The following is a 12,534-nucleotide window of genomic DNA, read 5'->3' as shown; positions in this document are numbered from 1 at the left end:
CTAAGAATTATAAAACTCACACATGATTCTTGTGAATATCAGAAATACGTAAATGAAAAGATAATGAGCTTTTAAATGTAATTCTGCTTATGTAGTATGAGGTACAATTTTACCTCTCGATTCTTCTGGTTTGGGCTCTTTCACTAGTGTAGCAACACTCAGATCTTTTTTCAGGTCTTCTGTGAAAGAAGTTCTGTTCCTTTATAATGGAAAAGAAGCGCTCAATTAATAAAGAAGGACCGTACTTACAGTTAGTCAAACAAATTTTAGGTGATGCTTTTACACTGAATTTTAAATATCTATAGTGACACTTACTATACATGTTAATGGTACTATTTAAGAAATTAAAATAGCAAAATTCTAATTGGTAATGACATTTATACTTCATGGTAAATTAACAGTAATTTAAAATTTGTTAAAATGACTTGAATTTTTTTGAGAGATAGTAAAGCAGTATTTTTTTTAAATGATATTAGTCTCTTCTGAGAAAGTTGCTATCAGGAAAAAAAAGAGAAGTCAGTGAAAATAATTTGAGAGTTATTTCTCCAATTACAATTCAGCAGTTTCTGGGAAGACAATACAAAATGTAAGGAGCAAAAATATGATTTCATATTGGAAGTTAATAATGTTTTAGAAAAATATTCAAATTTTCTTTTCTGAAGAACTTTTCTAGTGAAAGTTCCATATATTGAATAATGAAACATTTCTTATTATCAGTCTTTATCTGGTCTAATTCTTGAATCTAGACTAGTTTTAATTGTATTTATTTTATATTTATTCTATTTTTGACTGTGCTACATCTTTATTGCTGCACATGGGCTCAGCAGTTGCATTTCTCAGCTCTAGATCACAAGATCAGTAGTTGTGGCACACAGACTTTAGTTGCTCCAGGGCATGTGGGATCTTCCCAGATCAGAGATTGAACCTATGTCTCCTGCATTGATAGGTGCATTCTTCACCACTGAGTCACCAGTGTAGCCCTTTCCAATGTGCATAAAAAGAAGTACACTTCCTCTGATAAAAGTCACAAGAAAATAACTAACACCAAAGCAGAATATTTCATTTTACCCATGTTGTAGCATGTATCAGAACTTCATTACTTTTTATACTTGAATAATATTCCATTGTACAGATATACCATTATTTATTAATCTATGAGTCCATTGAAGGATTTGAGGTTGTTTCCACCTTTTGGCTATTGTGAATACTGATGATACCAAATATTTATACAAAAGTTTTTGTCTGAACACTGGTTTTGAAATCTTTTGTGTACATATATCAGAGTGGAATTGCTGGGTCATAGGTCTAGGTTTAGTTTTTTGAGGAAACAGCAAACTTTTTCACAGTAGTTGGTCCAATTCTTCATTCCCAGTAGCATTGTATGAGGGTTCCAATGTTCAATAAAAGTGGCAAGATGGCCATCCTTATTTTGTTCTTGATCTAGATTATACAGTTAGGTTACTAGATTAGGTGTCTTTCTTTTAGTATAACCATTTATGGCTATGAGTTTTCCTCTGGGCACTGCTTTTACTTCATCTTTTCAGTTGTGATACATAGTGTTTTGATTCTCATTCATCTCAAAGTACTTTTAATTACCTCCAGAGATTACAAATTGACTAACTGGCTTTTTATAGCATGCTGTCTAATTTATATATATATGAATTTTCTAGGTTTCCTCCTCAGCTGATGAACATCTCTTGTTTTTCATTTCAGTTATTGTACCTTTTAGCTCCAAAATGTCTATTTGGATCTTCTTTATAATTTCTTATTCTTCATTGATATTCTATATTTGTTGAGACATTAATCTCCTGGTTTTGTTGTATTTTTGTCCACAGTTTATCTCTTTGAGGATATTTGAGACAGTTGATTTAAATTCTTTGTCCAATAAGCACAATGTCATGCTTCCTCAGAGTATTTTCTTCATTTGTTTTTCCCCTTAATAATGGAAGTAAATTTTCTTTTATTCTTCCCCTGCCTCATAATTTTTGTAAAAACCTGGAAACTTTGAGTGCTCTAACGTGATATGAAAATAAGATTACCGTCCCTCTATTGTGTTTATTTTTGATGTTTGTTGTGGGTTGCTTTTGTTTGTTTAGTGATTCTTCTAAACACTTACTGTAATATTAATATCACATTCTTTTTCACTTGGGATCACCAAAGTGTTTCTTAGCTTATTGGTGAACTTGAGTTTTGTCCAAGTTACCTTAAATACTTGAGATCAGGAAAAAAAAAAGAAAAGAAAAGAGAAAACTATACGATTGCTCCCAATCTTAGCGGACTGGCTCTTAGTTGGAGTACTTCTTTCATGCTTACTCAGGATGTTTATAACTCTGCCTCTACTTTCAATTCTTGCCTGTGTAGATCCTAAGGCTAGCCAGAGATAAAAGATTAAGTCTTCTTGGCCTTTCCTGAGCATGTGTCCAACACTGTTCATATTTGTGCACTTTTAAATTCTCCAATATATATGAGAACTTTGAAAAATCCTACTCCCCCATTTATAATATCTCTTTCCCCAAACTCTTCATTTCCAGGCATTCTGGTCTTTTCAGTGCCTGTCCCAAATTATCCACAATCTCAGACACTGGTGACAAGTATATGACCTTAAATACTTTTAGCAAACACTGCCTGGAGGTGGCTCCAGCTCTGTAATTGCTCTAAGTCAGGAAAAACAAAGTCAATCTTTGTGTTAGTCCCTTTAGGGAGTCATCAGACTTATCAAAACATTGAATTATAATTCATTGAGAATAAGATCTATATTGTTCCCTCTGGCACTAGCAATCTGCACAAGTTCAGGCTATTTGCTTCATGACTACCACTGATCTGAAGGTTGGAGGAGGGCAAGTGGGCCATTTCAAATGCCGCAGCCCTTCCTTCAGGCAAGACAGCCACTCTTTCTGCATTAACTTTTCCCCTTATTGTTGCAAGTTTTGGACTAGATTTCAGATTTCTGCAGAAGCTGACTCTGACCAATTTTTTGCCAAAATTTATAGATGCTTTTATGATAGGACAGAGCCCTGGATATTTCTATTCTGTTATTTCCAATGACATTCTGATTCTTACATTTTTAAAAATAAATACTAATATCCAACATAAAATTCTGCTCTCAATATCTTTTTTCTTTTGAAATAAACTTATCTACAGCAGATTAATCATCAAAATTTGAACATAAAAATGTAAAAGAAGCGTGAAATGTTCTTACCATTCTTCCAAAGAAGTTTCAAACTGTTAAAATAAAAGATTTCAATGAAAATCAAATTTTTAACATCTCAAATCAATAATAGATTTAACTAACACCTTAACTCACTAACAAAATTGTAAACACTCTACTTTACATCCTCCTGTTTGTTTCTGTCAAATTATACTCTGTTGTTTCCACAACAAGTATATCCTTATCTTAGCTAGCCTTATTCTTTATTATCACTCTCACCTAATTGTTCTCACCCTTCACCTGTTTCTAAACTTTACCTTTACCCTAACAGTCAGTTCAAATGCCATTTACTCCTAAAAGACTTTCCACACAATCAGAAGTGCATACTATCCATTAAATTTCAATATACTACCATAAAGTGGAAAACACATAACTATATGTTAAGTTTACAAATAATTAGTTTTTCATAGAATTATCCCACTTTTGGACTATAAAATCCTTGGTAGGAGTTATGTTGTACAGATGTATTCTAATACTATCTTGGGCTATAAAAGGCACAAATTAACAAAAATACACAATATATAGCCAGAATGTTATGACTTCATGGATAATATCCAATTCAACATTTTAAATCAGACATACATGATCACTTCTCAATTCCCATATCACACCAAAATTTTGGCGAAAAATATATAGGTACATTAGTAAGATCACTGGACAATATATTTGAGAATTTCCAGAAACAGAATAATCAGATGAGACTGATGGTAAAAACAGAGCAAAGAAAAGTATAACTCAGAAGAGACAAGTGGAAGCGAGGACATGGAAGCAACCTAGATATCCATCAACAAATGAATGGATAAAGAAGTTGTGGTACAAACACACAATGGAATATTACTCAGCCATAAAAAGGGACACATTTGAGTTAGTTCTAATGAGGTGGATGAACCAAGAGCCTAATATACAGAGTGAAGTAAATCAGAAAGAGAAAAATAAATATCACATATTAATGCATATATATGAAATCTAGAAAGATGGTACTGATGAATCTATTTGCAGGGCAGTAATGGAGATGCAGCCATAAAGAACAGACTACACAGTGGGGAAGGAGAGGAAGCAACAAATTGGAAGAGTAACACTGAAATATATACATTATCATATATAAAACAGATAGTCAGTGGGACTTTGCTCTGTGAAGCAAGGGGCTCAAACCCAGTGCTCTGTGACAACATAGAGGTGTGGGATGGAGTGGGAGGTGGGAGGGAGGTTCAAGAGAGAAGGGACAGATGTATATCTATGGCTGATTCATGTTGATGTATGGCAGAAATCAATAAAATATTATAAAATATTATAAGTCCAATCCTCCAATTAAAAATAAATACATTTATTTAAAAAAAAAAAAAAAAAGAAACAAGTTGAGACCATTTCAGGGAAAGTGAAAAGTTTCTGTGTGGAACTCATGAGAAATTCCTAGTATGTGAGAATAAGCTGCTGATAACAAAAGTAAATGCTTCCCTGCAGGCTCAGATGGTGAAATGTCTGCTTGCAATGCGGGTGACCTGGGTTCGATCCCTGGGTTGGAAAGATTCCCTGGAGAAGGAAATGGCAATACACTCCAATATTCTTGCCTGGAGAATTCCATGGACAGAGGAGCCTGGTAGGCTACAGTCCATGGGGTCGCAGAGTCAGACATGCCGGGATTTAGAAAAGGCAGAGGAACCAGAGGTCAAATTGCCAACATCCGTTGGATCATAGAAAAAGCAAGAGAGTTCCAGAAAATTATCTACTTCTGCTTTATTGACTATGCCAAAGCCTTTGATTGTTTGGACCACAAAAACAGCAGAAAACTCTTCAAGAGATGGGAATACCAGACCACCTGACCTGCCTCCTGAGAAACCTGTATGCAGGTCAGGAAGCAACAGTTAGAACTGGACATGAAACAACAGACTAGTTCCAAATAGGGAAAGGAGTGTGTCAAGGCTATATATTGTCACCCTGCTTATTTACCTTATATGCAGAGTACATCATGAGAAATGCTGGGTTGGATGAAGCACAAGCTAGAATCAAGATTGCCAGGAGAAATATCAATAACCTCAGATATGCAGATGATACCACCCTTATGGCAGAAAGCAAAGAAGAATTAAAGAGCTTCTTGATGAAAGTGAAAGAGGAGAGTGAAAAAGTTGGCTTAAAGCTCAACATTCAGAAAACTAAGATCATGGCATCTGGTCCCACCACTTCATGGCAAATAGATGGGGAAACAGTGGAAACAGTGGCAGACTTTACTTTTCGGGGCTCCAAAATCACTGCAGGTGGTAACTGCAGCCATGAAAGCAAAAGACACTTGCTCCTTGGAAGAAAAGTTATGACCAACCTAGACAGCATATTAAAAAGCAGAGACATTACTTTGCCAAGAAAAGTCCGTCTAGTCAAAGGTATGGTTTTTCCAGTAGTCATGTATGGATGTGAGAGTTGGACTATAAAGAAAGCTGAGCACCAAAGAATTGATGCCTTTGAACTGTGGTGTTGGAGAAGACTCTTGAGCGTCCCTTGGACTGCAAGGAGATCCAACCAGTCAGTGCTATATGAAATCAGTCCTGAATATTCATTGGAAGGAATGATGCTGAAGCTGAAACTCCAATACTCTGGCCCCCTGATGTGAAGAACTGACTCATTAGAAAAGATCCTGGTGCTGGGAAAGATTGAGGGCAGGAGGAGAAGGGGATGACAGAGGATGAGATGGTTGGATGGCATCACCAACTCAATGGACATGAGTTTGAGTAAACTCTGGGAGTTGGTGATGGACAGGGAAGCCTGGCATGCTTTAGTCCATGGGGTCACAAAGAGTCGGACACAACTGAGCGACTGAACTGAACTGAATTGAACCAAAGTAAATAATGGAGGGGTTGCCTCTGATGAGACAGGTCATTACAGTGTTTTTGCTTTCCATCCAAACAAGCCAGAATACACAGCCAAAAAGTTACCCTCTAGACATTGCCATGAGAAAAATTCTCTGACCACATTGGAGATATGCCCAAGTTGGAGAAAATATCTAAGAACGGAAGTTATTGCTCTAGAGAGAAGCAAAACAGAGCCTACACAACCAGCAGAATCTTACAAAGATGCAAACAAGTCCACGCGGAAAAACAAAAGCAGATGTACAAATAAGTGAAAAGATTATAAGGGGGTATAAACTCAAAAGTAAGCTTATTAAGGCCAAAGGAAAGGCCCACAACTTTCTTGCCTAAGCATATTACTTCCTATTTACAAAGAGCCTGAGTAGAAATTTTTATATGCTGGACAAAAGCCTTTGATGTAAGCAGACTCTGACAGTTGCTAAAAAGCAAACAAATAACAACAGCAACAAAATCAACAAAAACTTATGCCAGCAACCAGTAATCAGTCTGGTTTATCATTTATAAATACAAGGACAAAATAGGGTATCCAAATATTTGAAAAAAATTTATAGCATGAAAAATAAGAATTTATTCAGATATAACAGAAATACTGGTATGAACATAAGTGAATACAATAATAAATTAAAGGCATATATATCTTTTTCCACAATATTATAAATAAGAAAAACTAAATTTGATATAAATTCCTTTGGACTTCCCAGTTGTGCTAGTGATAAAGAACTGCCTGTCAACACAGGAGTCACAAGAGATGCAGGTTCGATCCCTGGGTCGGGAAGATCCCCTGCAGGAGGAAATGGCAACCCTCTAGTATTCTTGCCTGGAGAATCCTATGGACAGAGGAGCCTGGCAGGCTGTGGTCCATAGGGTTGCAAAGAGTTGGATACGACTGAAGCAACTTAGCACACATGCACACATGAGTGCATTATTCAAATATTAAACAGACTAAAATAAGTAATCATTTCATTACCCACGTATGTGAGAGTTCAGAGACTTTCCTGGTTGTCCAGTGGTTAAAAATCTGCCTTACAATACAGAAGACACATGTTCAACTCCTGATTGGGTACTAAGATCCCACAGGCTGCCAAGCATCTAAGCCTGCATGCCACAAAACTAAGCCTGCATGCCCCGAATAGAGAGCCTGCATGCCACGACTAGAGAGCCTGCATGCCACAACTACCGGAGCCCACTTGCCACAACTAGAGAGTCCATGCACCTCAACAAATGATACTGCATGATGCAACAAAGATCCCACATGCTGCAACTAAGACCCGATGCAGCCAAATAAATTTTAAAACAGAATAGTCAAAGAAATTTAAAATGAAAAAAAAAAAAGGACGGAACTACCTATCAAATATAAAAGTATATTATGAAGCATGTAAATTAGAAGGAGCAAGTTTCATTTTCAACACTACACAGAATCAAATTTTCCATTTTACTCACTTTAACTTGTGGCATATATACAGATATGCCTGTATACTTCAGGGTCATGCTCAACAATGCAGAGTTACTGCTGCATAATAACCACTCTAAAACTCAGTGGCTAAAAACAATCCCCTTTTTATTTGCTCATAATTTTGTGAGTCACCAATGTACGATGGGCTCAGCTGTGTGATTTTTTTGGTCACTAATATGACCTCAAACTAATGCAGTCAAATGGCACCTCGACTAGGATAGGTAGTTCAACACGACCTCACTCACAAGTGATGGTTTGTGACTGCTGTAGGTTGGGCCTCTCCCTCTTCTTGATCATTCATCTTCAAGGAGGCTAGATTATGCTTCTTTACCTGGGGAACTTATGGCAGCAGGAGAGTGAAGGCAGAAGTTCAAGGCCTCTTGAGACTTTGCTTAGAAGCTGTATGACACTTCTTCTGATACATTTGTTGTTCAAAACAAGACACAAGTCCAAGTCTATGTTTAAAGGTTGAGAAAATAGACTGTCTGTTAATGTAAGGAGATGAAAAGGAGGAGGGTAGCCATTTTTAATCCACCATTATCTTATCTTTGGCTTCAGGTACATACATGTCTCCTAGATGTAAAATGTCTCAAAGATTTAAGTATAACTGCTAAAACCATGTCTTGTTCTAGCCACAAAGTTTTTGTATGTGTGTGTGCGTGTACACGCATGCATGAAGCAACAGATAAGAGAAAAAACAAGTTACTTTTCTGAAGATATTTTCATTAGAATAATGGGGGCCAAATACAGGTTGCAATGAATGAATGAGCATTTGGGAGATGAGGAATCGAGATACTAAACTTAGGCAACTCTTTTCAGATGTTAAGTGTTATGAGAAGAGAAACTGAAAAGGGGATGGATATATTTAAGGGTATGTATGGAAAGAAAAAAAATTTCCTGAAAACAAGAAAAATCCATATTTTAAATGTTGATAGGAATGAGTTAAGAAAAAAAGGAGATTTGGAAGATAGGATGGTGAGAAAAACACCTGATGGAACAAGATCCTTGCAAAGGCAGAAGATGGAATGCAGGTGAAGGGGGAGCCATTGTGGGGAAGGGGGAAATATTCCACAGAAGGACAAAGAGAGTTACGTTTGAGGAATCCAAGAATGCTCACAGGTGAGATAAAGGGGCTTGAGGCATTTCTGTTATTTCGTCTCCTATTTTCTTTGAGGAGTAAGAGATGAAGGGGTAGTGAGGAGGAGGATTTGGAAACCTAAACAAAAGAGGGGACTGGAGAAGCCACCAAAGAATACTAGAGAAAGTTCAGGTTGACAAACAGAATGGCTTCAGAGCACTATCAAAGGTCCCACTGAGGGTGGAGACCATGAATGCATGATATCTCAAATATGGATTATTGTGTAATGTTCTCCACCACCATTCAGAAGCCTGGATGTAGAAGTGAAGACGGCGGAACATTAACAAGAGCTCATCAGATTTGGCACTTTGTCAGACTAAAAGGAAGGCAGGATAAAGAAATAAACGACTAAATATATCAATTGGTGAGTGTTTTAAGAGATGAACTGATTAGGCAAGGAAGTAAAAATATTGGTACGATAGAATGGGAAACAGTGATCTGAGGTTTGAAGTTTCTAATGAAACAGAATTAATAGAATGAGAGAACTCAAAGTATTTGATCAAGAGGACGAGATGATCAAATACAAGGGTTTCATAATTAAAATCAGTTACAAAATGGTATTGGCAAAGCAGTTTTCCAATTATAAGCCTTTTAACATTCATGTTATTGGGTCCTCACAGTTGATATACTCTCAAGCAGAGATATTATTTAGTACAGTAGTGGATAGGATGTTCCTAGGTCTGAGACACACTTGGTATGGATACTGGCTCTGGGAGAAAGGAGAAATCAACTTTTGGAATCATTTTCCTCATCCACAATTGGGGATTTTGGCAGTTTCTACCTCACAAGGTTTCCATAAGGATTCAATAAAATCATGTATATTAAGTGTTTAATACAGCCTATGATATGCAGTAAACACTTAATAAATATTAGCTATATTATTATTGCCATTAATGATAAAGTTATTACTTGTGTACAGTGAATTTTTTATATTTAAAGAATGATTTCTAAATAGTTTCTCTCTGAGTCATTCTTTTAAGTCATGGTAGCATCTTAATGACTTGTATTGATTAAATGAAGAAGAAACTTTCAACTGAGTAGAGATCATTTCAAATTAAATAAAATCATCTCTAGTCTAGGCAGTGTGGGCGTATAAGGTAGAAGAAAAGCAAATCAAAACCTCTTATTTGTATGGGAAGATATCCAGGTGATTATTTCCATCATTTTTCAATGTTTTCTCACTCTTACAAAAAACAAATGTAGGTAAAATGTTCACAGTAACTCTACTTTGAGGAATTTTCTTTTCAAGATTCAGAATTACATTTAAACATCTATGAATGGATGGAGAAACTTATGGCAGCTGGCTTATTTACATAATATAGCTACAGAAAAAGGCTGCTTTTTTCAATTTTCCTTAAGATAAGCTGTAAAATACTTAGCTTATTTTGTGAATTACTTTACCTGAGGTCATTTTTTGGGCTTCCCTGGTGGCTCAGCAGTAAAGAATCTGCCTGCAGTTGACCTAGGTTTGATCCCTGGGTGAGGAAGATCCCCTGGAAGAGGGCATGTCAGCCCACTCCAGTAGTCTTGCCTGGAGAATCCCAGGGATGGGAGCCTGGGGGGCTGCCGTCTATGGGGTCGCATAGAGTCGGACATGACTGACGTGACTTAGCAGGAGCAACAACTGCTCAGAATCCCAAGCAGGAATGGGTAATGAACATGGGCTTTGGTAACAGGGGGAGTGTGATCGAATCCCAACTCTGTCTTATGACCATAAATAAGATTCTAGACTATTTAAAATTATTATTTCTCCATCTATCAGTTAGGCAGAACAGTAACCATTCAACAATAGTTCTGAGTTATATTATAGCAATGGCCCCCAGTCTTTTTGGCACCAGGGACCAGTTCCACGGAAGACAATTTTTCCATGAACCAGACTTGGGGGATGGTTTGGGGATTATTCAAGCACATTACATTTATTGTGCATAGTATTTCTAATCTAATGCCACTGTTAATCGACAGGAGTTATCAGTGTGAGGCCAAAGGTTGGGGCCTTTGACTATTCATATACACCTATCAATCTATTTTCATCATTTTAGCAACATACATAACTGTTAATTAAAACACTTGTGAAGTGTAGAGCATATCGTATTCTATCTTTCTCTGCTCAGCTGTTTCCAACTCTCTGCAACCCCATGGACTGTAGCCCGTCAGGCTCTTCTGTCCATGGATTTTCCAGGTAAGAATACTGGAATGGGTTACAAGTCTCTCCTCCAGGTGATCTTCCTGACCCAGGGATTGAACTCGTCTCTTGTGTCTCCTGCATTTGCAAGTGGATTCTTTTACCGCTGAGCCATCTGGGAAGTCCCAGCATATATATTAATTAATATTAATTCTCTTCTATCTACTCATACTTTTCAAGGCCCAGGCCACCATCAGACAGATGACCTGCAAAGCATTTTCTGAAGGAGTGTTCTAAGTTGGGGGAAGAAAGCAGCAACAGATATAAATACTAATATAGAATGATATAAATAATGTTATAGAAATAACAATACATAGCTAATATATATTGAGTGCATGTCATATGTTATCTAACATGGTATCATTATCACCATTCTCATCTAGGTTCACAGAGGTTGTGGCTCTTAGGGCCGTGATCTTAAATTCTGCACTCTAACTCCTCTGAAAGGAAACAGCACCTTAGATCAAGCATAATGAGGGCCCACTGGAACTCTCTCAGAGCCAGAAACAGTAACAGTGATCAAGGAAAAGAAATAGCACAGATTTCTGGCAAACTTTTCTTCCTATCTGGGCAGTGTAGTTGTGTATTAATTACTTAGAAACGTAACATGAATACAAGGTATGAAAAGGTTTTTAATCATTCCTAAATTATCCTTTGAAAATAATAGATAGTTACAGTAACTTCAAGATTAAACTCCCTTCAGAATAATAAAGGCAAATTTTAACATTAAAAAGACAAAGAATCATTGTATTCTCTTTTAACAGACCTGTTAAGTATTTCTTTAGAACCAAATAACTCAATAAAAAAGGGCATTCTGTCCTTTTATACACCAATTTACTCATCTAATCAGTTTAGTGTCCCTGAAAAGGATGTAAATACTATTTAATTTACTAGTCAAGTCGGCTTATGGAAATTACTACTTAGCATGATTGCCGCTGGATAAAGAACAAACATGCAGGAGAAAAAAGAAGCTAATAAGGTCATTTTACCCTTCTGAAGTGACATTATCAAAAACATGTCCAGATTAGTAAATTGTGCAACAGAGCAAAGATTCTATAAAGAAGTCCAAGAATCATTAAAAACAAATAAATAAATAACTCCCTGGGTTCTTTAAGTAACAGACACTCATAGGCCCTATGTTGTTGTGCTTTAGTCACTCACTCATGTCTGACTCTTTCATGACCCCATGGACCGTAGACCGCCAGGCTCCTCTGCTCAGGGGACTTCCCAGGCAAATACTATAGTGGGCAGCCATTTCCTTATCCCGGGGATCTTCCTGACCCAGGGATTGAATGGGCATCAATTGCTTGGTAGGTGGATTCTTTACCACTGAGCCACCAGGAAAACCTATACACCCCATACAAAAATTTCAGCACGTTAGATATGGCTTACCCGTTTCAGATGCTCCTGTATCTTAGACTCCACATCTTCAATGTGTGCAATCATCTTGTTGACACATGGAGCCGGGATGTTTACTAAAGCACAGCTTTCACGTCGGCATGGGTAGCCAAAATAAAGGCCTTTATTCAGCTCTACAGATAAAACAGACAGAGGACATCAGTTCGCAGTTATATACAGAATAGTAAACCTTGATGTTCAGAATGTACAAAAAGTATTCTGCTTTACTAGCACTAACACTCCAACTTCAATCAACAGATTGATAAATGTCAGAGAATTATAGAATGAACCTTACAA

General features: G+C 36.9%; 1 protein-coding gene across 11 annotated transcripts in view; it reads right to left on the bottom strand.

The window, feature by feature from the left end:
* Positions 1–12,534, bottom strand: part of CCDC178 (coiled-coil domain containing 178) — a 365,952-nt gene that overhangs the window by 301,551 nt on the left and 51,867 nt on the right. For 7 of the 11 annotated variants that reach the window (XR_014074818.1, XR_014074817.1, XM_081562576.1 and 4 more), the window contains 3 exons: positions 12,232–12,371; positions 3,200–3,222; positions 114–199 (listed from right to left, as the gene is read on the bottom strand). Coding sequence is in view for 5 of the 11 variants with exons in the window: in XM_081562576.1 (XP_081418702.1) it covers positions 114–199; positions 3,200–3,222; positions 12,232–12,371 (249 nt within the window). In the remaining 6 variants the exon portion in view is untranslated. Of the gene's footprint in view, positions 1–113; positions 221–3,199; positions 3,223–12,201; positions 12,372–12,534 lie in introns of all 11 variants that reach the window. The other 4 variants (XM_081562580.1, XM_081562578.1, XM_081562582.1 and 1 more) reach the window with 3 other exon arrangements.

The sequence above is a fragment of the Giraffa tippelskirchi genome, chromosome 14 (assembly GCF_054371585.1).
Source record: "Giraffa tippelskirchi isolate mGirTip1 chromosome 14, T2T-mGirTip1v1.2.pri, whole genome shotgun sequence".
Taxonomy (NCBI): Eukaryota; Metazoa; Chordata; class Mammalia; order Artiodactyla; family Giraffidae; genus Giraffa; species Giraffa tippelskirchi.
The sequence above is the reverse complement of the archived record's forward strand: the minus strand, read 5'-3'. Positions and strand labels throughout refer to the sequence as shown.